At 42.0% G+C, this 22,841-nt stretch overlaps 1 protein-coding gene across 1 annotated transcript in view; it reads left to right on the top strand.

Annotated features, from left to right (window-relative positions):
* Positions 1-22,841, top strand: part of KLHL29 (kelch like family member 29) — a 316,093-nt gene that overhangs the window by 198,827 nt on the left and 94,425 nt on the right. Inside the window, exons 4-5 of the mRNA XM_088520134.1 lie at positions 6,887-7,028; positions 7,828-8,370. Of these exons, the coding sequence (XP_088376260.1) occupies positions 6,887-7,028; positions 7,828-8,370 (685 nt within the window). The remainder of the gene's footprint in view (positions 1-6,886; positions 7,029-7,827; positions 8,371-22,841) is intronic.

Raw genomic sequence — 22,841 nt, 5'->3', positions numbered from 1 at the left:
AGACTGGGTTGATGTTGGTGGGGAGAAGACAGTCCGGATGGCATCACCCCCATGCACAGCAGCAGGGATCGGGGCAGCGTACAGGCCATGTGCCTCTCTGGGAGATGGGCCTGGCTGCACTCATCAGTTCCTTCAGGGCTGCACTATTAAATTCAAAGTGAGGGGTGTCTTTAAGTCATCAGGAATACTGGAATTGATGCAGACGGCACCCCACTGCTAAGTGATGTGTCTTGCCGGAGGCTACACCTCGCGCTCCAGAGCCTGCGCTGCCTGGTTGGCTCCTTGCTGGATGGAGTTTAAGACGCCAGTATTGAATTATTCTCTCAACTCGAGAGGGAACTAAGACTTCTTTTGTCTGCTGTGCTGGCCTTCAACATTTTTCCTATGAGTTAACTATATTATTCTCTTTCTTGCTGCTCCCACATTAGCTTTGGAAGGAGAAAAACAACGCTGTGTCATAGCAGAATTGCCTGGTAATGGGAACTGTAAGGTAGATGAGTTCTTCTCTCCACCCATGAGCAAGTTCTTGAATGAGGTTTTACTGCAGGACAGCTCCCTCTGTTTCTCTGGCACGCAGGCCTGTCCATATCTTTTAGGTTTTTAATACATTACGTTACCTTCCTCCCTTAAAACAACAGTATTTCCTTTCTGCAGCTCAGCCCAGCAAGCCGGCGCTAGGGACATATTTCTGTCATCATTGTATCTTGAAAAGCGGTTCATCTATCTTCACCAGCTTGTTTGGCCACTGACCTACATTCTGAAATAAACTTGGGATCATGGCCAACATAGTAGGGGAATTTACTCCACTTCTGAGGACCTATCCCTGTGTGGTTTTGATTTCACGTGCATGCCTCGTGCATACACATACCTGCTTCATATAATATTTTGCTGTGTGTGAAATCCGGGGTCTCCTTGGGGCAGAGACCATTTGGCTTTTTAGACCCATTCTCACTGAAATCCTCACCGGAGCAAACAGCAATGACCTGGTAGAGCGAGTCATACCTACGAGTTTTAAAAGGAATTCCCTCATTAAATTGAAGTTGCTTTTACCCATGACAAGCTGCAAAACCTGAAGCTGTGGGAGGGAGTATTTCCCTCTATGCATGCATACGCCTCAGCCTTTTTATTTTCAATGGGGAAAGAAAATAGAGTGGGCTGCATATTGGATACATTATCTTAGTATTAAGCTGCCATTCCCAATCTCTTTTGGATAATTGGAACAGAGAATCGCTACTTCTCATCCATCACTTTAAATGAAGGCCTTAGTAAAATAATTTTGGTTGCCGGGAACCACAAATAGGATCCCTCTATCCAGATTAGTTCTTTTTTGTTCATGAAACTGTTTGAAGAGGCTTTAGCTCTCTGAGCTTACCAGGATATATGTCAGGACTTTTACAAGCCTCCTGGGAAATGGCTCAAATGGGTTTGTAAGGACCTCCCAGGAAGTGTTGTGTGTTACACAGTCTGGGGAAATTTTTTTTGGAATTTTTGTTGTTGTATTTTGTTAGTGGTGGGCATTTTTTTAATTCCATCGACATTACTTGTAGTGCTTGTAGTAGCATGGTTAATTATATGTTTCTATTCATGTGGAGGTCTTACTTAAATATTAGGTCTTATTTTATCCATGATTCAGAAAACTTGAATTTAAAGGCAGACTTAGTTGCAACTATGCTCCCAAGCAACTAGTAGTAACCATCTTACCTTCTGCAGTGTGGACTAAATCATTGATTCGGTCTCTAGTACCAGCTGATTGCTGTGAACTCACAAAGTTTGAGCATATTTTGCATAGCCCCATGAACCTGAAGGCTTTGAGTGCTTTAATTTAATAAGGTTCAGCCTACCACCTGTACGCCAATTACTGCTGACTTTGGGACATTGTTTATGACTCTCTGAGCAAAAATAAAAAATTGTCAACCCCACGACTTGTCTCTGCTAGCCTTGCACGACTCAAAAATGGTTCCACCTTGCTCTGTTCAGCCCTTACATCTGCATTTCAGCTAATTTCTTTAGGACTGGGAGACTGCTACCATCAGCGTCTGCTTGTTGTTGTTTAAAAGAGCTTGATGAAAGGACACTCAGTTTTGCTTCAGAGGATCAGGCTAGTCCCAGCTTTCTGTATGTCTTTGAGGGAAGTAACAGAGTTCCTGTGGAAAGTAGAAAGGAAGAACAGTCAGGTCTGAGCCGGTGGTGTGGAGAGGTCCAAGCAGAAGGGTGGTCTGTGTCCTCCAAGGGCTTGAAGTGTTCCCAGCTAGTTCCACAATAGAGCAAGGAGCCCATGAGGAGGCTTTGAAGTTCATCACCAATGACCTGGGGTCTTCAAGTACTGCAGATGTGCCTGGCACGTGCTCATTTATAAGCTCTACAAGTTATTTTGATGGTGGAAGGTCTAAGATGTAGTTGACACAAGAGCTCCCAAGTGATGGTTAACACACGGGGTTTAGCACTAGGCTACTCATCACCTATTGCTTCTGTGTTGACCACAGAAGCCTAAATTGGCTGATTTGTAGAAAACAATAAACATGAAGAAAAAAGCCTTTTGATGAGGGCTTCGGTGCACTTATAAAATCTGAGCACCCGTTTAGTGTTCTGCATCAATCGTCCTTCATAAATATGGGATGCTTTGCCCCATGCAAAATGGCTTTTTTAGTTCAAGATGTACTCTCCCATGGTGAAGGGCCTTTTGAATTATTTTGAATTGCTATGGTGGTGTTTAGTAGTTGATTAATAACTTCAAGGTGTTAACCTCAGGTAAATTAATTATGTTCTCAAGTGGATAGGAAAAAATCTACTCTTGTTGGCGGATGCAGTTTTTATTTATATTTGTTCTGTCAATCAGTTGCATTGTGGCTACGTGTGTCTGCCTTTTGTTAGTCACCTCTCTGCCTGCTTGTCAGGGGGTCTTCTTTAGAGAGCTGTGATGAAGAGGCAAAACGGACCGGTGAGAAAGAGGAACGAGGTCAAAATGAGAATTATTAATTTTAAAAAGTAAAGTGATTTTGCTTTTCTTAAACCATATCAACTAGAAATGAGAGAACCAAGCACTACTGCAGGAAAATCTTAATTTTAATAGTTGTTTTAACTGAGTATCAAACACATTAACTATTAAGAAATTCAAAACATAAGCTAGGACAGCTTCCAAAACTCTCTTCTGTTGAGGGAATTTCTGCTTATTACCACAATTCGAAGTTGCAGGCATGTCATGAAATGTAAGCTACAGCTGAAAATTAAGATTTCCTTCTAACGGTTATTTCAAATAAAGGGGAGAAATCCTCAAATTTGAATTTTGTACGCTTTATCTGCAACCCAAAATACAGATTAAACACTTTAGGGTCACTAAAAAGACTCACATAATTGATTTTGTAATCTTTGTAGTCTTTGTAGTTGTGAATTTTGAGCACTGAAGTAGCCAGTGCTGCTATTGACTAGGTAGGCTTCAAAAGACCTTTCAGAAACCTTCTTGTCTTATCATGTAAATAGACATTTGGCAGTATTTTAAAATGTATACCCAGTAGATCTTTTTAATGTTTTTCCTTTTTCATGTGTTTCTTGTTTAATTCAAACAAGCATCTGACATGAAAGCTGAAGATAAAAGTGTAACAGTACAATTAGTTTGTGTGAAGTCTGCTGATCACTAATGGAGCACATCTCTTCGTCTTACACAACTAGCATAATACAGGCCATTTTTTGGTCATTTGTGTGGTACGTTAAAAGCATCAAATAGACTGCTATCACGTGCCAGGGCTCGTGGACATGAAGTTCTCCTGTTTGATAATGCTGGAAATAATTTTACTTTCCAAATACGCAAATCAGTAATTGCTGCAATCGGATCAGAGGCATGCAACACTTGCAGTGTTACTCTTTATATATTAAGAAAAATAATGCAAAAATAGATCAGAGTGAATAGATATAAAAATACAAGGGGTTTAGTAAGATGATTTTCTGTTTCTTTCACATCGTAGTCTAGATTTTGCTTTATTAATCAGCATTGTGATTTCGTACCAACTGATCGATAGCTCTTCTTGATCAAATAAACACAAGTTACAGTTTGAAAGCAATGGGCTGGACTTCTGCATTTAAATCCAATGATATAAATTTCCAGTTAAGAAACAGGATTTGTGAGTATTTTTGGTGAAAATGTTCTCACAGAAAAACTAGTACATTGTGGACGCAGGCTAAAAGTATCTATTTACTGATAGCAAATCATTTATATATTTTTATATTATTATTATTAGTTTTTTATTTTTAAGTGATCAATATTACATTGTTTCATATTATTTTTATTTTTCTTTATTATTGCTCAGAGTACAGAATTGAGGGTGCAATCTGGGTGCGAACTCCACCAGTTTTATATGCATCTGATGTGTTGTTCCAGTCTGTTGGAAAGGTAGTTTTAAGTTGCAAAAAAGGAAACTGTATTTTTGTAGGATTTCGGAGAGCTGTAAGTCATACTCCCTTTCTTACCCGTTCTGTGCAGAACATATGGGCTGTTTTAAAATGATAGCGTGTGCATGGTTCTATATTATTTAAGCTGCAGGAATAATGTTTTCTTATTTTAGACTGACACCACTTTGGGGATGTAACAAAGTTATACAAGATGCTGCACGTCTTGACAGTGCCGCACAGTAGTGTGAAATGCATATTCCAAGCCCACTTGTAAGGTTCAGTTCATACAGCAAAGAAATGCAACATGCAGATGCTGCACATGGATCGTGGTGTGTTGGGGGGTATGACTGGAGTTAGGCATCCTCTTGTCCTTGGATGATTGAGAAAAAGTGTCCAGTTCAACATGTTACACTGGGATAAATTAAAGGGTTTCTGAGGAAAGTATCATAGCTGATTTATAGGCAGAGAGTGATGGAGCTGCTTTTCCTTCCTTTCTTGTATGTCTTGACTTTCAGCCATGTAGAAGGGAGAAGATGCCTGAGAGGAGGCAGTGGCTTTGGCCACTGTTGAGCAGTTTAACTACACTCAAAGTAATATTGCTACCATAGACCAGTAAACAAACAACAGCAATATTTCCTCCTCTGTCAAAGACTCTGTGCGATGTTAAAGTGAAAAGTGTTCAGTCTTTGCACAGGACAATTTATAAGCATAAAGCATTTCAAAATTGAGATTTATTTCTTCTGCTTCTGCCTTTCTTCGCCACTGAGCGCAGCAGAAGGAATCTTAAAGCTCTTGCTTGTTGGTGTGTGCTCTCATTTTTCCTTTCCCAAGTGTTGTTCTTGCTTCTGTTGAACATGCTGTAGAAGGTTTGAAAAGCTAAAAGTGGAATGGAAAAGGGGAGGGGAGAAGGAAATGTGAATATAAAACCTGGTATCATTTTCCTTGGTATCAGCAGAGAAAAAAAAAGAAAGAAAAAGAAAAAAGAAGTAAAAGTTTTTTTAAAAAAAAAATGGAAATGGTTAATGACTTTTTTTTTGAAAAAGATTTTTTTTTAAAAAGCAGCGAATCCACTTGGATATGAATGGAAAATTCATACTTCAAGATTCCCTAGTAGGAAGTAGTGAAGAGCTACCTCTTGTTGCACACATCCGTATAGTGTAGAGCATTTTGATGGGGAGAGCATTGCAGTGCTGGGTAAATCTCATCCATCGATGGAGTTTGGGCTCAAGACCCCCGGCTCCCACCACCTAAGGGCATAATCTCAGGAGGAAAAGGGGATTATCTCCGGGGAAAAAGCGATATCAGAGAACCTTGGATGAGGGGAGAGGGAGAAAATGAAAGAGGAACTTTGGAAATTGGGTTCAGTGAGCATTGAAGCAGGTAAAGCAGGGCAGGGATACCCACCAGGGTGTTAATGGGGACAATTCATGGGTGACTGTGGTACCCACAATGGGGAAGATGCCCGTGGTGTTGACAGAGCTGCCGCCGGTACAGCCTGACCCCACGTGTTTATGGAGTCAGGCTCTGTGTCCACCTTGGACCTAAATTACTCCCAAGCAGCAGCTGAGGCCGGTCGCTTCCTTATGGCTTTAATCCTCAGGCCTCACTCAGTAACAGGCAGCTGGTTTTGTTTTCTCATTTTAAAGGTTCTGACACCAGTAAAAAGAAAGCAAAAAAAAAGAAAAGAAAAAAAATTAAAAAAAAAAACAGCTTTTAATCTTCCAGCAATGAAATCGGTTATGGAGTTAACTAAACGAGAGCTGGTGGAGCACCTGCACTTGCTACAAGCTTCTTCTCAGCAAAGACACACGTGACTCTTTGGAACGAATATACAAAACAGCAGAGGTGCCTGGCTTAGCAGTGACACCCCTGCAATCCAGTATTTATCTGGAAATCCTCAGCTCGCATCTCCCTGGGTGATTAGTCAACCCCAATCCTTCCCCTACTTTGCGGTTATTTTAACGTGCCTGAGGAGGGGCCAGCATAGCTACTTTAGCAGCCAATGACTGTTATGCTGCCTTTTTTTATTGGCATTCGATTTTAAGGGCTGACAGACAGTAAATAGTAAGACTTCTCTTTACTGTTCTACAATAATTTGTCCTACAGTTGTAAATAAGTGTCTCTTCCTGCCTTGTGCTAAACAATACTCACCGTTTTGGAAGAGACTGAGTAAACAGAAAATTGTCCCATTTTTTTATAAGCTGTGCCTGAACAGAACTGAACAGATATTACTGTAATTGTTTATTATTTTCACATTGAGAGAAGCAACTTACTTTCTGAAAAGGCTAGGTTTTTTTAATGATGACTTTATTAAATTTCCAGAAGTATATTCCAGTGTATTCTCCATGCAGACGTTTTGTGCCAGTCTGGAGAAAAGTGGCACCTTCCGATATCCTTTTGGAGCGAGCAACAGGCCATCAAGCAAAAAGGATCTGTGAAGAAGGTTTAATTATTCCATCCACTCTTAACATTTTTATTCTGTGTTTTCCTCCCTCTCTGGCAGACCCCATGCATTGCCAAGACTGAGAACCAGCCTCAAGGACTCGCCACTAGCGTTCGGTGGGGACAGACCCCCATCAATCAGTCGACCCCCTGGGACACCGATGAGCCGCCCTCCAAGCAGATGAGGGAGAACGAAAACCCAGGTATGTTGTTCAACCCATTTGTAATTCTGTGGGGGGAAAATCCTTCGGGACAAATTCAATGCTCCATTGACCTCTCTAAATTAGGCATCATTATGGGCCCTTTCTCATTCTTTAGCTGTTTTTTCCTTTTTTCCTCCCATTGTAAAGACCCCTCAAGTTGCTTCTGTGCTGGGCCTAATATAAATCTATTGAGAGGCCGGCAAGTTCATTAAAGGATTTTTCTCCTTTTTTTCCTCCCCTTCTCTACCCTCACTAAAGGAAAAAGGCCCCTGGTGATACTTAAGACCTCTTTTATGCCCAGAACTGCCTAAAATGGTTTCCAGCTCCCAGACGCGCACTGTACATTGTGCCGCTCCGTCGGGGTCCTCATTACAAAAAAAAATATATAAAATTGTGTAAACATGCTGCATGTCACCCCGTGGGGGTTTTAACAACAGTGGTGGCATCGCAGTGGTGCTTTGCAGTGGGTTGGAGGGGCTTTTGAGCAGTTTTGGTGGTGGGGAGGAAGCAGCAGCCGCTGGGGCTGCCGTGAGGCGGCGCGGGGCGTTTGGCGGCTGTTTGCGGGGCGTTTGGTGGCTGTTTGCAGGGCACTTCGGGGGCTGTTTGCGGGGCGTTTCGGGGGCTGTTTGCGGGGCGTTTCGGGGGCTGTTGCGGGGCATTTCAGGGGCTGTTTGCGGGGCATTTGGCGGCTGTTTGCGGGGCGTTTCGGGGGCTGTTGCGGGGCGTTTCAGGGGCTGTTGCGGGGCGTTTCGGGGGCTGTTTGTGCCTCGCCTGACGCCAGCCTCCCTCCGCGCGGCAGGTGCAGCGCCCTGGGTGACGCCGGTGGCGGCGGGCAGCCAGCCGCCCCTCATCCCGCACTCGTACGGCATGACGCAGCCGCCCAGCTTCAGCCCGGCCGCCAGCGCCCAGGCGCCCGTCATCGGCGTGACGCCCTCGCTGCCGCCGCACGTGGGGCCCCAGCTGCCGCTGCTGCCCGCGCACTACCAGCTGCCGCAGCAGCCCTCGCAGCCCCTCAGCAACATGGTGGTGAACCTGCAGAGCCAGCCCCTCTACACCAACAGCCAGCCGCTCAGCATGGCCTCCCTGCCCGGCGCCGTGGGCCCCGCCGCGCACCCGGCCCACGGCGCCGTGGCCAACGGCCACCTGGCCTGCCCGCTGCTGCCGCCGCCGCCGCTGCCCTCGGCCGCGCTGCCCAGCGCCGGGCCGGCCGCCACCAACGGGCAGGCCGCGCCGCCGCTGCCGCCGGCGCCCGCCGCCGCGCAGGAGGCCGCCGCCGGGCTGCAGATGCTGCGCACCATCGGCGTGGGCAAGTACGAGTTCACCGACCCCTGGCACCCCAAAGGTAAGCGGGGCCCGCGCCGGCGCGCGGCGCCTCCTCCTGCGCCGGGACCGGGGCGCGAAGCGGCTCTGGGGAGGGTGGCAAGCGGCCGACATCCTTTACCGCCGGCATCTGTCAAGCCGGTGGTCCCTTTGGAAATCCATGTTCTCCTCCTTGGCTTTCCTCTTGGAGCCCTCCCTCTCGTTCAGCTAGTTTCCGGCTTCATTGGTGGAGTTTTCCCTCAAAAAAAGCAGGAACACGCCACGTGCTGCAAGGGCAGAGCGAAAGGCGGCTCCCAAGAATATAAATGCAGACCTATCAGCAAAATCAATTGCATTGATTTAAAAGAAAAAGGAAAAAAAACAACTCGATGGCTTCATTAAGTCAGTGATATTTTACGTGTACATCTGTATTCAGGCACAGCCCACGTGTAAATTATTTACTTGCCACAAGCTATTAAGTCTATAGCTCTGTACAGAGACGAGGAATCTCTATTAAAAATGATTAGGCCAATAAGTCTCCCTGCTTGTTACATAAATTGTGCCTCGGTATTTGCCAGACATCTCTCTTCAAAAGGACTTAAGGCACAAGCTCAGCTGAGCGTTCGGGCTGCTTTTACTTTACTAAGTCCAAACTCTTATATCAGATGCCATTGCTTGCAGCATGGTGCTCCTCTGAATTTGTCTTTCCTTTGCAATCTAGATGGACTTTAAGTGATACAAACCTGGGCAGGTAGCTGAAAATTCAGGCAGCTGCTCTGTAAGGTTTTTGTTATTTTTCCCTTCAGAAAAAAAAACAAAATCTCTGCTCCTTGCAGCCACCCATCCCCGTTCCCAGCGCTGGATGCTCAGACATATGATCAAGTTAACGCAATTTAAAGGCTTATGTGGTGCCATGTGCAAATATACAATACAAGGGAAAACGCATAAGCTTAAACCACTTTCGCTGTGGTAATTTGATCACAAATCTGAGCCCTACTGACACTAACCTAGTGAGACAAATGAGCGTGTCAGTGACTGCACACTGGAGGTTAGGAAGACTCTTCAGTGCCTCGCATGCTCAGGGCCGGTAGCATCAGCTGTTATTTACTCTTCCTCCGTCAATTAACCTTGAGCATATCTCAGGCTACCAGGTGAAGCAGACTTCAAATCGGCGCCTGAGCAAAAAGAGCGTAAAATCAGCCTGTGAATATTTGATTTGCAAAGTCTTAATCAGCGCTGTGGCGTAAACCGCTGCGAACCGTGCTCTAATTGTCCAAGCTCTGCCGAGCGTTCAGGAGATCCAAGTTTGCTTGACAGCTTAAGAGGCAGCAAGTTCTTCATTAAGGTGAGGGAGAGAGTTCCTGGAATATGCCAGGCACATCAAAGCAGGCTCCGGTCTGGTGCTTGGAGACCTTTGTACCTAGGAAAGGCTCATCAGCAGAATATTGAAACAAGCAGTATTTCTAACTGCTGACACATTAACCATGTCAAACCTTCCATGTTGCAGCTCGAGAGCTGTTTTTGCCAGGGAATAGCTAGCTTCTCTATTTATGATCATCAGGTTTTGACTTTTTCAAGTTCCTGCAAGGGTGAAAAAACAAACACATATGAGATAATGAAATGTGGGTGTACAAGTGTCTCATCAGCAGGACTTGTTTTACAGGGAAAAAAAGTCATCTCTTCCTCCATCTCTTCCTACTCTTAAAAGCTCTTACTTCCAAAGCTATAAGTCTTCTTGTCAAAGCTAATGTCAGACAGGATATGCATTATTAACTGTTGGGTTTGCTTGTGTTTAGTTTGTTTTTTGAAGGAGAGAGGAAAAATCAGGAAAGAGAAAGCAACTGAGTTTGGAAACCAGATCTTAAAACCTAGCTAGAATAAGATTCGTTATGTAAAACTTACGGATTTCAGTGTGGCTCAATTTCCAAATTATTTTTTGGTTTAATTTCTGCCCTTAGGGATGTCAGTCTCTAAAGGCTAGCTCATTTCACAGTCTTACATGACAGACATATTTCTCCAGGAACGAATAGGAACTCTGAGACAATACTGAGCTCTTCAAATATACAAGTTGAAACTAGTTCTCTACTAGTTTTATTTAAATTTTCTCTCTCTCTCAGGGAACTGTGACCAGTATTAGAATAAGAGCCACTGCTAATGGCCTTAAGATCTATCTCATTATCCTGAGATACTCTGTATTATTATTTCACTTGACAATCCAGTCTTGTACAGGTTTGAATAATTACCCAGCTATCCCCTAAGTGAAAGAGCACTTCTTGATGGTTAATATGATAGGGTTTCGTATATTTTTAGACTTTATTAGTGAGCTGATTTGAAATGTCATGTTTTATTTCCCATAATTATGTTTCATTTGGCTGTGTATATGCTGGGGCGATATTCTAATGTGTTCATTCAGTACTCGGTTTCTTATCTGGCTGCTTCCAAATAAAAGTAAACAAGCAAGTCACCAAAAGGTAAAGAAACTGCTGCTATGTGGTTTCACTTGCAACAGGTCAAGAGATCTCACTTACATGACTGAAGGAGTCTTTGCAAATTTTTGCATGGATTAGAGATATTCTTTGTGTGGATGGGTAATATTCTATGAAGGGACTTTTAATTGTTTCTGTAATATATTAACTATGAGGGTTAAGTTTAGCTTCACAATCCATTTACTTAGTGAATTTATAAAGCAGTCACATTATGGGAGACATAAATAACATTTCAAAGTAATTATTGCTTTTAGCAATGTGTGAAGACTTGTAGAGCTGCATTATGAAATGGATGGGATTTCTTACCTTACACAATCAACAGTAGGTTTGAAATACTTCTGGTTTGAGCTGTAGTTGCCCTTTGGATAGTTTTTACAGCAAATATCCCTAGTTATCATCAAAAGCCATGACACTTTAACACAAAAATATCAAATTAATATTTTAGAATAGAATCACCCATTGTTTTCTATCCGTATCCTAAGTCTTGCTCTGCAATGTACAGATAAGCGCCACAGGAATCAACACAGCTGCATATTCAGGGCAATGAAATCCAATTCAGTTAAGGCAACGTGGAGAAAATTTGATCTGGGTGATGAAGGGCTGGAAGAGATTGGTTCCCTTGCAGAAATAATTGTGTAACTGAGATTTAGCCCTTGGTTTTTTCACAGGGCACTGTGCTTCTGTATGTTCAAGGCTCATAGTGAATACAAAACTGAACCCTTGGTGGATAGCCCTACCATACATAGGGCATAAGAACTCCATCCTGAACTTTGAGATCTGGTGCACATTTAAAAAGAAGCTTTCTTCATAAATCCAGTCTGCCTTCAAGCATGGGCGCTAACCTAAAAGAATGAGGAAAGCCGAGTTCTTTATTGTAGTACTTTCTCCTGCAACATAAAATTAGCTATGGAAGTTAAGGGTTTTAATTTGTGAATGTTGATGGATAACACTGATGTTTGTTTCCGTAGTATTTTTGTTCTATAATTTTTCGGTTTGCAATCTCTAACTAGTGAGAAAAGAAATCGGATGCTAATTAGTGTTCCGAATGTAATGACTGTGGCATCATAACAGTATCAGAAATAAAATCTGAATGTTAATCCTTGTAACACTAATTTCTTAACACTTCATTTTCAAGCATCACCAAATACCATGAACTAAACAATAAGAAAACTACAAATGAATACTCTTGCATCATCACTTATTGATTGTACCTTTCACACTTGACTTTATTGCATTGGAATTCTCATTAGGCCTCAGACAATATTTACTTTCCTTAATCATGAATTGTAACAAGGTAGACTACAGCATTTTGTCAATAATCATCAACTTTTTCTTTTCAAAAGTGATGCTCACTTATTTAAGGCAGAAATTTCAAAGGGACTTCAACTTGACCTGGATTCTGTGCGTGTGCTTGGCTTTAAACAGTATTTTGAGGCAGAAAGGGATAAATTCCAAGTTTAAACTAGTATTTGGAATTCTAATAACGTTAATGAAAGGACACTGTGTGATAAAGACTCTAGAAATCTCTGCTCTTTACCTTGCACCAAAGTGCCTGGGTAACCCTGGGAATATTTCTTCTATTTTTATATCCACATGCATGTGTGTATGTATATATATTTATATATTTATGTATATATATTTACATATATAAAGAGAACTTGCAAGTGATCGTGGGTCTAGAAGTCTACAGTAGAAATAATAATGCATTCTAGCTTCTTTTTCTTGTAGAAGAGTTAGGTTAGCACGTAAACCTGTCAACATGGTACATGTTCCTTCCTCTGTTTCCTTAAGACAGTCTTGATCTTATATCTATGCCAATAACCAGTGATGCTTCATAGGCTCCTCATCACCCAATGCTGAACTTAAACTGAACTGCCTGAACAGGTCTTCTAAAATCAAATCTTTTCCAAAATTAATTACAGTTTTCTGTTATCAGAGTAAACGCGGGGGAATTGCAAAGTCGATGAGGTTAGCTAAGACATCAGCTGAGCGGGATTGAAATACGCTTCATCTTTCGGTGTTCCAGCTGGAGTGTTCTCAGGAATTCCCGCCCTGTCTTTTAATGCCACCGTTGGTCGGGTCACGACAAAAAGAGATTTAGTGCATTGAAGAGTCAAAAGAGAGCTTGTAATAGCCCGAGAACATTACCTCGCTCAACGCACAGTGTAAGGAAGGTCACCGAATTCTCCTTTGACTGACAGCTCTCAGTATGCGAGTGACTTACGATTTCGTAGCTGCGGCTGGAACAGGAGCTTCTCGTATCTACCAATATTTTATGTGTGATATTGTAGAAAAATTATGGGGTTGCTAAAATGCATTAAAACACTATGAACCAGCTCTGAAAACTCATCTACTCCCTGCTATTTATTTTAGTAGCTTTTTTTAAAAAATAAGCACCAGATTTGCAACTTTAGTTAATCTGCTCCTGAAAGCACAGAGCTAATAATTTTGATTTTATTCAAGGAAGTGATACTCTGTCATCACTTTCCTGTCCCCTGAGGTAGTTAGACAATGATACAATTAAAAATGTTTTAAACATCTCATATAGTTCCTTCCCACCCTAGTTCTAAGACCTAGCTCCCTTACAATGTGGTTTCTTAACAAATTTTGTCCGTTTTAGTGGCTGCTAAATGCACTTAAATAAGTCTCAGAGGAGACATATCTGAGTTCTGCTTAATTACTGTTTATTCTCCCTTCCCTGCAGCACTACATGCACAGAGAGCAAAATGTTTCGGGGCCAGATGATACCCTAAATCTAGGCTCCCCTTTGGCTCTGAATGCATAAGCAGGTAATTTTCATAAATATGAACCAAACAGTTGCTGAACTGATGTAACCCGTGGCATCGTTAAAGCAACTTCTTTCTCTCACATTTTCCGGACAACTTCATACTGGGCTGCCTATCCATCCAGGCAAAGCCTGTTCCAAAAATCCCTTACGGAGAGCTGGAACGTGTTGGCTGTTCATGGTATATCCTTCCAAAACACTCCAGAGTCTCTGCTCTCCTTTCAGGACTCCTTATGTTTGATTTCTGCCTTCTCTGACCTTGTCTTCCCTTGGTCCTCTGCCTTGTGCATTTTTTGATGCGTATTTGGATGCATCCCCAGTGTGTTCTCCCAGGCTCACACACCCGTTTCCTTTCAAGCTGTCCTCACATGGGCTGCATTTCCTGAGCACCCAGATTTCTCCCCGAGTTTGGCCTTCCCTTGACTTTCCCATGAAGACTTCCCCCCTCCTTGCACTGGGATATTTCCACTTCTTTCGCTTAAAAAGTAGAGAGTCAAGTTACAGCTGCTGCAAAGAGTCAGCAGGGGTTGAAGGCTTCATGCTAGGTTAGAAAAAGTCTAAATAGATTTGTGAAACAGGAGCGTTCCCAAATAGTAACTTTTCTTACCCTGCTGTGCTTTGAGGTTGCAGATGAGAAGCTCTTCTATCCCACAGCGAGGCCGGACCTTGAGCCGCAGTCAATAATAATAATAATAACATGAGCCTTACATTACACCTCATATCCTAAAAGTGCCAAACCATTTTGTGCAAACTGTTTGTCTTGAAATCTTGAAAATAATTTGTAATACAGAAGACAAAAGGACTTTGGCTGAAGCAAAAGCTGGAATGCTTGCCATGAAATGAGGTTTGGAGTAATGTCCAACACAACTGCTTATTTCAGCCGTCTTGTATGTTCACAGGACAAACAGTATGAGGAAATGAAATATTTTCATTTTCTGTGTTCACAAACATTTGTTATAATGTTTTTTGCTTCCCTCCTTTTTTTTTTTTTCTTTTTTTTAAGTACGAAAAAATTTGGAGAGTAATGTGGAGATCTTCCAAACCCGCTTGGACACAGTGCTGTGCCACGTGCTCTAGGTGACCCTGTGTGTGCAGGGGGGTTGGACTAGATGATCTCTAGAGGTCCCTTCCAACCTTAACAATTCTGTGATTCAAGGAGAAAGACTCTTCCAGCAATGGACCTAGCTGTGTATTTCTGTACATAGTCACAACAATTTGCTACTTAGTTCTCTCTGCACAGTAGGTTGCTGAAGCTTCTTTTATTCAGTCTGAGTTTTGTTCCATGCGTATTCAGGTTTCTAGTAGCAAGGATTTGGTATGTAACTCCCATCTGAACATTTACAAATCATGGCATTTGATTTCCTGACTAGATATCCTGGAAAGTGTCACCCAATGCAGTCATGATTAGGCAAACGTAAGTTTGCAGGAATAATCACTTATGGACAAAATTCCATGATTTAGATATGCAAACAAAGGCAGCCTAATGTTTTGTCAGTAGTTCAGAAAATTGCAACATAACAAAAGTATTTACTCTTTAAAACCCTCCATTGGAAAAATCCCTGGAATATGAACAGAATGAGGAGATTCAAGATTTGTCCAGGAGTACAGACAATGTCACAGACACGTGTACACATGATTAAGTGTGAATTTCACTACCAAGATACAAAATACCTAGCGAAATTTGCACAGTATGACAGGATAATACTTTCCAAGGAGCTACATTTGAGATTTGCAGGTTTAATTAAAGATTTTAGACAGATCTGCTTATTGGTATTGCAACACTAAGGCACAAGAATGTAGGATTCAACAAATATTATATTTCATTTGATGTTCCTCTGATTTTTTAGATGAAAGCAAAATGTGTTTTGTCCATCAGTTGGCACACTGAAGTATTTGGGTAAGGAGAGGACGATGGTATGAAAACTACAGAATTGGCTAAAATAGAAAGGATCTTAGGAGAATTTTGGACCGATACTCTTGTTAGACTTGACTGATTGACAGAAGATCAATACGCAACGTCAGGCTCAGTCCTTCTGCATGCTCCTTTTCTTGTGGCAAAAAATGAAACGTGCCTCGTGTTCCTGAGCTGAAGATGCTTTTTAAAACCAGGAACATTTTGCACAAAACACTACCATCCTGTGGAAAGCAGGCTGAGGAGCAGTGGCAGCAGCTTCCTATTGCTGGTAACCCAGGAAATAGGTGATGCTGCTCTCTGCCTTTTCCTACATTCTGTGTGGACTTGGTTAGAGATGTGAATTTTCTATAGATGATTGAATTTGCTGGAATTTAGATGCTTTTCCACTACAAGTACTCTTCCCATAGCCAAACCATGCTATTTTAGGAACCGTCAGCTTTGTGGGGTTTTTTTGATATTTTTGTAGAATGGTTAGAGCTCTGATTTGGGAGCCACATGGAACGTCCAAATACAAAGGCACTTGTAGGAGTATTTCAGAAAAACTTGGATAGCAGTTACCTTTGGTAAGAATCACTCGAATAATTTAAGTTTCAGACAGATCCAGATTTTCAGCCATCAGTGGGTATAGAATCCGTGTGCTATGCATGTGATAAGAAATACAGAAATACTTCTTGGATAATTGCAGTAGGAACAGGGTTTGATGTTTCTTCAGCGTCAGAATAACCAGGTTCCACGTGGATTTTATTTGCTAGCATAGGGGAAAGGCAAATTTGACATTCTGTGCAAAGATCAGTTATTCAAGGACAGTCAAATTTACTTATGGACAGAAACAGAGTACATGACAAGAACAGTCCGTAGGTTAAAGCTTTACACCAACAAGACTTCCTTCTGTGAGAACGGCAATGAGTTCCACAGCCCTTCCCTGGAAGCACCATTTAGCTTTGTATAACCAATCATTATTTTACTATTTTTCTTTCTCTCAAGACTGCCATGTAGACATACATAAATGGCTGGAAATAATGTGTTAACCTATTAGAAAGTGTGTTATAAATATCAAGCTATATTTTAATGGACTGTTAAGGGAGGGAGCCTATTTCAGAAATACAAAGAGTTTTTGCACTTATTCGGTGAGCTAATAACATGGGCTGGTTTTTATCCCTTTTTCATTGAGAGTTTTACTGAGTTTTTGAGATTGCTTCACACTGCAGGAGAAGGCGCCCATCCCTGCAGCAGACTGGGACCATATTGTGTGTTTATGACAGCAAAGATATAGCCATTTTGCATCCAAAAGAAATAAGAGAGATGTTGTAAAGGTTATAAATCTAATTAACCAGTTTGGAACTAGATTATAATTATGTAGTCTGGAAGTAGGCCAAGACACTGAGATTAATATTTTAATTTTGGAGGGAAGAAAAATTAGATAGTGTTTGGTTGGGTTGATAGATATCTATCAATCAGACATGAACTCAGAATCAAGATAGTTTAAGGAACTTACCTCCCAAAAACCTATAAAAACAGCTTTACTTAAAAGCCAAAATGCACAATAGAATAATTAAAAAAGAACATAGTGATAAGGAAGAGACATGATGACATTTTTGAATGTTATTATGTGGGTTGTAAATGAGAAAGAACCATTTATATTCAAAGCTGAACCTCATTTTAAAGACTCTTATTTTAAAGAATCCCAGCTGGTGGTCAGGTCTGTCAGGTAAGACTTTTTTTCCGAGTTTGCCTAAATTTAGAAAGTAAGGGTGAAGTAAGGGTAAAGTAAGGGTAGCAAGTATGTAAGTAATATAGAAAGTAATTTGCTTACTTGCACATGGGCAGCTAGGGCCATGTTTATCTTAGGGTTGTATCTGTATGGCCCCTAGCTACTGGCAGGGCAGAGGCCTCCCGTAAGTGCTGGCTAAATGCAGATGTCTTGGATAACCCAAAACATCTCAGCTGGCATCAGACCCCAGCATGTGAGTGACTGAATCAAGCTCCCGTGACTGCTCAGTTGAATCACTCCTGGCTCCATTTGCTCTGTTGATTAAAATTCCATTAACATTATAGGAGCTTAGGCCCTAACGCACTTAATACATTTAAATTTAGCTATCTTAAGCACAAACTGAGTCTCATCTTAAGTTTCAGAAACAAGGTCAAGAGTCTCAGCAGATGGACACGTGAGGATGAGCACAGATTCCCCGTCAGAAATGCAGGATCACAAAGGACCGTCGGCAGTTGTGATTCATGGTTTGTTAAACTGCTACGAATACGTTATCTCATATTATTTCCATTGCCACCTTACAGCATTTAATGTATTAAGACCTACAAGGCAGGTTAAGATGAAGGGAGAGGTTTCCATGCATCATTCCAGAGAGATCACTTGCAGCAGAGCAGTGTCCCGCAGGATACCTGAGGTTTGGTTCAATAGTGGTTAGACTCAGAGGAGCGCCGTGTGTTGAAGAGCTATTTCCACCAGTGCTTGGTCTTTTCTCACAGGTTTCCTCACTAATTCCCAGCTCATCATGGTCCTCATCAGCCTGGGTAATGTGCTCATCACACACTCATTTTCAGCTTTTGATTTGTCCAGGCTGTCTGCTGGGGAAGGTTTCCTCTGGTAGAAGTCTCCAGGTACCTGATCAAGTGAGCTGGAAGTGTTACTAATAAAAAATCCTTTAATCCACTTTAACAATGATAAATTGGAGCTGAGAACTCCTCCTTACTTCACAGATAAATTTAGTTCAGAATTTAGCCTAAGTCAGGAAGTCATTTTACTGGCAGGAGAGAAAGTCCTTAAGCACCCTGATGTGGCTAGTGGCCAGATATTCCCTGGCTCTTACTGGCTCCCTGGGGCACCTACTGATGACTGAAACAGCAGCTGACAAGGCTAGTTAAGAGTAAATTCACTCATCGTTGCCATTGTTTTTATTTTTATTTTCCACATGCCATCATATAAGCATAAGGAAAAAAATGGCTGAAAGGTACCTGTCGGGATTTAAACATATTTGCTATATTGCCCTGGTAGTCAGTGCATCAAAAATCTTTATTATAATCTACCTACTATCCTACATTTTATTTCTACTTTATGTTCAAGAAGGTAGGGTGGTTAATTCCAGAAAAATATATAGTCACACATTCTCGAACCTGGTTTCCTGCTCTCTATCATTAAGCAGAACCAAATCACACTGATATGGATGGCAATGACCCTGCACCAATTTCCAAATGGATGATGGGGCTCTTGGTAAATTAGATAGTTGGGGAAATTCTCAGACTCACTTCCTTTTCGTGATATACCAGTGCATAAAATTGAGAGGAACGCAGAAAACAAACTAATGGGAATGTAATTCCCAAATTTCAGTCTTCTATATATTATGGGTCATTACCCGTTAATTTGCTAAATGGCAGTTTTCTATGAAAGGAAAGTTATGTTTAGCTGTGTAATGATGACAGATGATGTAATTAGTATCATCCTCACATTGAAAATGATAAAAGCATTTCTTTTGTATGTCACTGCTCTTAGACAGTATAATATCAAAAATGATAACAGTATGAAAATTGCACCGGCCACTTTCAGATCGCAGATGTAGAATATCTCAGGGACATGATACAAGTAATGACAGGTACTTTGCCATGTATTCATTTTCTCCACTCGCTGGCCTTTGTATTCCAGTGAAATTAAAGCAGGGCGCTAAGCCAGCCAAACGTGACATCTTTTGAGACTGTGAATGGCTGGAGCCCCTTTGCTATTGCTGCTTATGATAATTAAGTGATTATAAACAGCATTTTTGAGGGGAACACTGCATCATTTTTCAGCTAAAGAAGTTGGGGGGATTTTAATTTCAGGCCACATTTGTTGCTTGAATTACTTTTAATTATATTCTGTATCAGTATTTGCCCCATATCCTGGTCTCGATAGTGGTAGATATTCTCATTTAAATATAAATAAATGCCAAACTTATTTAACATGGAAAAGTGACTGCTGTGACTGTGTAGTAACAATTTTCTTTGTTGCCATGGTTTGAAGTTTTATATAAGCTTTGCAAATATAATAAAGCTAATGGAGCTCTTCATCCAAGGAAATGGGTATATTCAAGAAAATAAATTACATTTTGCAAGCTAATGAGCTCTACTAATTGTGTTTATCCTTGTGAATTAATACAATTTAGGCAAATCTACCCCCAAAATCAAGCATTTGATTGCATTTTAGCTGCGTGGAAATCAGAACATCCGAATCAAATCTGGGTTTACTGGATATCCAAGAGGTGGGGGGGAAGGTTAATTTTCATTGACTTGTACAGCTGGTGCTAGCTCCTAATAAAGCAGCAAAAGTTAGACCTTGAGATTTGAGACTATTTTACTTTTTTTATTCAACGCCTTCCCTCACAGACAGAATTTTCACCAGAGTTGTGTGTAACAAATCCTGTGTAATGCTATGGCAAGCATGTATGAGTCATGCCAATTAGCCCACGTGCCCAGAGGACAGGATAAGTATGGAAAGAAAAGGGAATAACAGTTGTACTTTTGAAAAGACAAGTTGTCTTCATGCAGTTCCCTCTCCTCCCTCCCTTTTCTCACTCTGCCCTTTGCCAATATTTGTTTTTTTAATTCTTATTAGCAGGTTTTCCATTCAGTGAGGCATCTGGGGAGACGTGGGACCGATACGAATCCTCTGTCTGTATTTTGGCAGGTTGGGGATTGTTTCCCACTTCAGCTTTCTGGAATTGGAGAGAAAATGAGCAGCTTTTCCAAAATGCTTGGGTGACCACAGGGGAGATCCTAGACCAGAAAGCAATATGAAAAACTCTCATCATTCCCTTCTCCTTCGAGCCCTCTTTTTGCCTCTGGTCAGACACAAGGTACAATACATGGTTGAGCTGAAGTCTCAGGCTAAACGACTGTTTTTTGCTGGTCCTGACCGCACATTTTATCCTGCCAGCTCATTTTCAGTGCCAGCACAGGAGTCCCAGCCGTTAAAAGCAGGCAGATTCCTTGGACAGAGCAGGCACCGGATCAGAGAGCTCCTGTTTCGGAGCTACGGGCCCTTCTTCATGTAAAACAGAAGGTTGGGAAGCAGAGCCAAGCAGCTTTTGCTGAAAAGGGAGCATCTTAAAGATGGGTGTCAGACAGACAAAAAGGGAAGAAACTGGACACAGAACTGAAATTTAGAGGATTTTTTTTTTCCTGTAATTTAAGAGCTTCCATAATCTTTCCCATCATCTCCACTCAGAACACTGCATTCCCTGCCTTTCCAGTGCTTCCAAGGGCTGTTAGGACTTGCCACATAGACACAGTTGTTTTAACTGAGTTTGTGCAGCGAGAAGAATACAGCTTCGCAGTAACATTTAGAATGGTGTTTATAGCCACACAGCGGCTTCTGGAAGGAGTAAAGAAGTAAAATAAAGCGCAATAATGCGCTTAAACCTGTAAGCGGTATCATCATGTCCAAACTAGGAATTGTATTGAAATAATTAATTTTTTTATTTAAAATATCAATCTTGAAACTGAAATATTTGTGGAAGGAGAGGTCTTAATGCAGGCACCGACACGTCTGACTAGAAGCACTTGTGCCACGGATGTGTCTGTTGAGGCTCCCAAAGTACCCACCAGTGAAATCACTATCCCGGCAGCAATACGCAGCTTAGAGCCGTCTTTGGCAGGCGCTGCTGTGATTTTCCATAGCAGAACACACAGAATTTCAGTGACCACGTTATTATTTAATATCGCACCACCATTAAAAAGTAAAAAAGAAGAAGCCAGTGAAGATAAAGAGCAAAAAAAAAATCCATTAATAACGATGCTCCCACCTGAACGAAGCTATTGGCAGCTGGGAGAAAAGCATGTGGGGTCTGTTCGGTCCTTGATGTTGGGTGACTTTGATAAGAGCAGTTATCAGTTGGCCGGAGCGAGCCTGGATCCCAGGACTCCTTCATTCTGGCCATGTCCGTGTGGCAGTTTTGGGCTGCTGAGTTCCTGCACAAACCCACAAGAGTTAAAATCAAAGCAGAGCCTCGGGTTTGAAGTTCCTTCTTTCACAGTGTCTGAGTCAGATGTTCAGGTTTTCATGTTTCACCACGAGGGGTTGCAGGGGTCACTTCTCAGGCCCCGCTGACCCCATGCAGATTTATTGTAGAATTGTATCAGTGAAAACACAGCTTTGATATGTCAAGCAGGTTGCTTAGTGACTCCTGCAAAGCGCTGACCACCCCAAGTCTGAGAGAGCTGAGCTCTATAACGGGTTCTAAAGCTGGGACTAGTCTGAGCGGTAGCAAGAACTGGCAGACCGCTCGCCCTCATCAGCGGGAAAATGGAAATGTTTATTAATAAGAACCTCTGATATAAAATGCACGATATGTCCCCCCTGCATGAGGCCCATGATTGATAGCATTAATTACAGGGGGGTTCGTTATAGTCTCAGGGGGATATGATGTGCAATTCAGCCAGCATTTCATTGTAAATTAGCATTAATGTCCACCTTAAGTGCCTCGCTATCTATGGCAGCATGCAAGGAGAGCTACAGCCAGTCTGTGCAGTAACATCATCTTCCCATTAAAGGGAGATATTCTTTTACCTGAAAATAATATGGACTTATTAGCATCCCCCCTACATTAAATCTTTCCTGTGGCTGGCATTGTAGTATCTCTTGCGACTCATTTACTGGTGCTATAAAAACTTTCCTCAGTGGCGTTATGAGAGATTCAAGCTCCTTGCTGATTTTAAACAGGAGCTAGATCATTTCAAAATTTGGTTGAGAGTAGTTGTGATTGCTGTTTCATTAGCAATTAAAAGAGCATGTAACCTAATGGCTTTTTCACCCCGGCCCAGAGGAATTAAGCTCAGTGGGCAGCTCTTCAGCTGGTGCAACCATCAGCGATGCAGTGAGAGCAATGAACCCTCCCCGATTTGCGCTGAGAATCTCGCCTGCTCCAAATTGTTCAAACACGCGCTCTCCTAAGGCTATGCTTTATTATAAACTTGTTTAACAGCAACAAAATATTTAGCTTTACGTGAAATTCTTTCTCCGTAGCTTAGCTTCCAGGAATCCCTCATGAAACCTGCTCCATCTCTGATCTGAATTTCTTCTGACTCACGTATGCTGATTCAGTTGCCTTCATACAAATGACCCTTCTTTGCATCCTCACCTTGGGATGCAGGGATCTGAGGGATGAAGAAGAAATCCAAGGCGCTGCCTTCCTGTTGTGGATCCTGGAAATCACAGAATCCCAGAATGGCTGAGGTTGAAAGGGACCTCTAGACATCATCTAGTCCAACCCCCTGCTCCAGCAGGGACACCCAGAGCACGTGGCACAGGGTGGCATCCAGGTGGGTTTGGAAGATCTCCAGAG

This window comes from Tinamus guttatus, unplaced genomic scaffold (genome assembly GCF_059628265.1).
Source record: "Tinamus guttatus ecotype Peru unplaced genomic scaffold, ASM5962826v1 Tinamus_guttatus_pri_ptg000080l, whole genome shotgun sequence".
NCBI classification, from domain to species: Eukaryota; Metazoa; Chordata; class Aves; order Tinamiformes; family Tinamidae; genus Tinamus; species Tinamus guttatus.
Note: the sequence above shows the minus strand (reverse complement) of the source record. Positions and strands in the feature narration are given on the sequence as shown.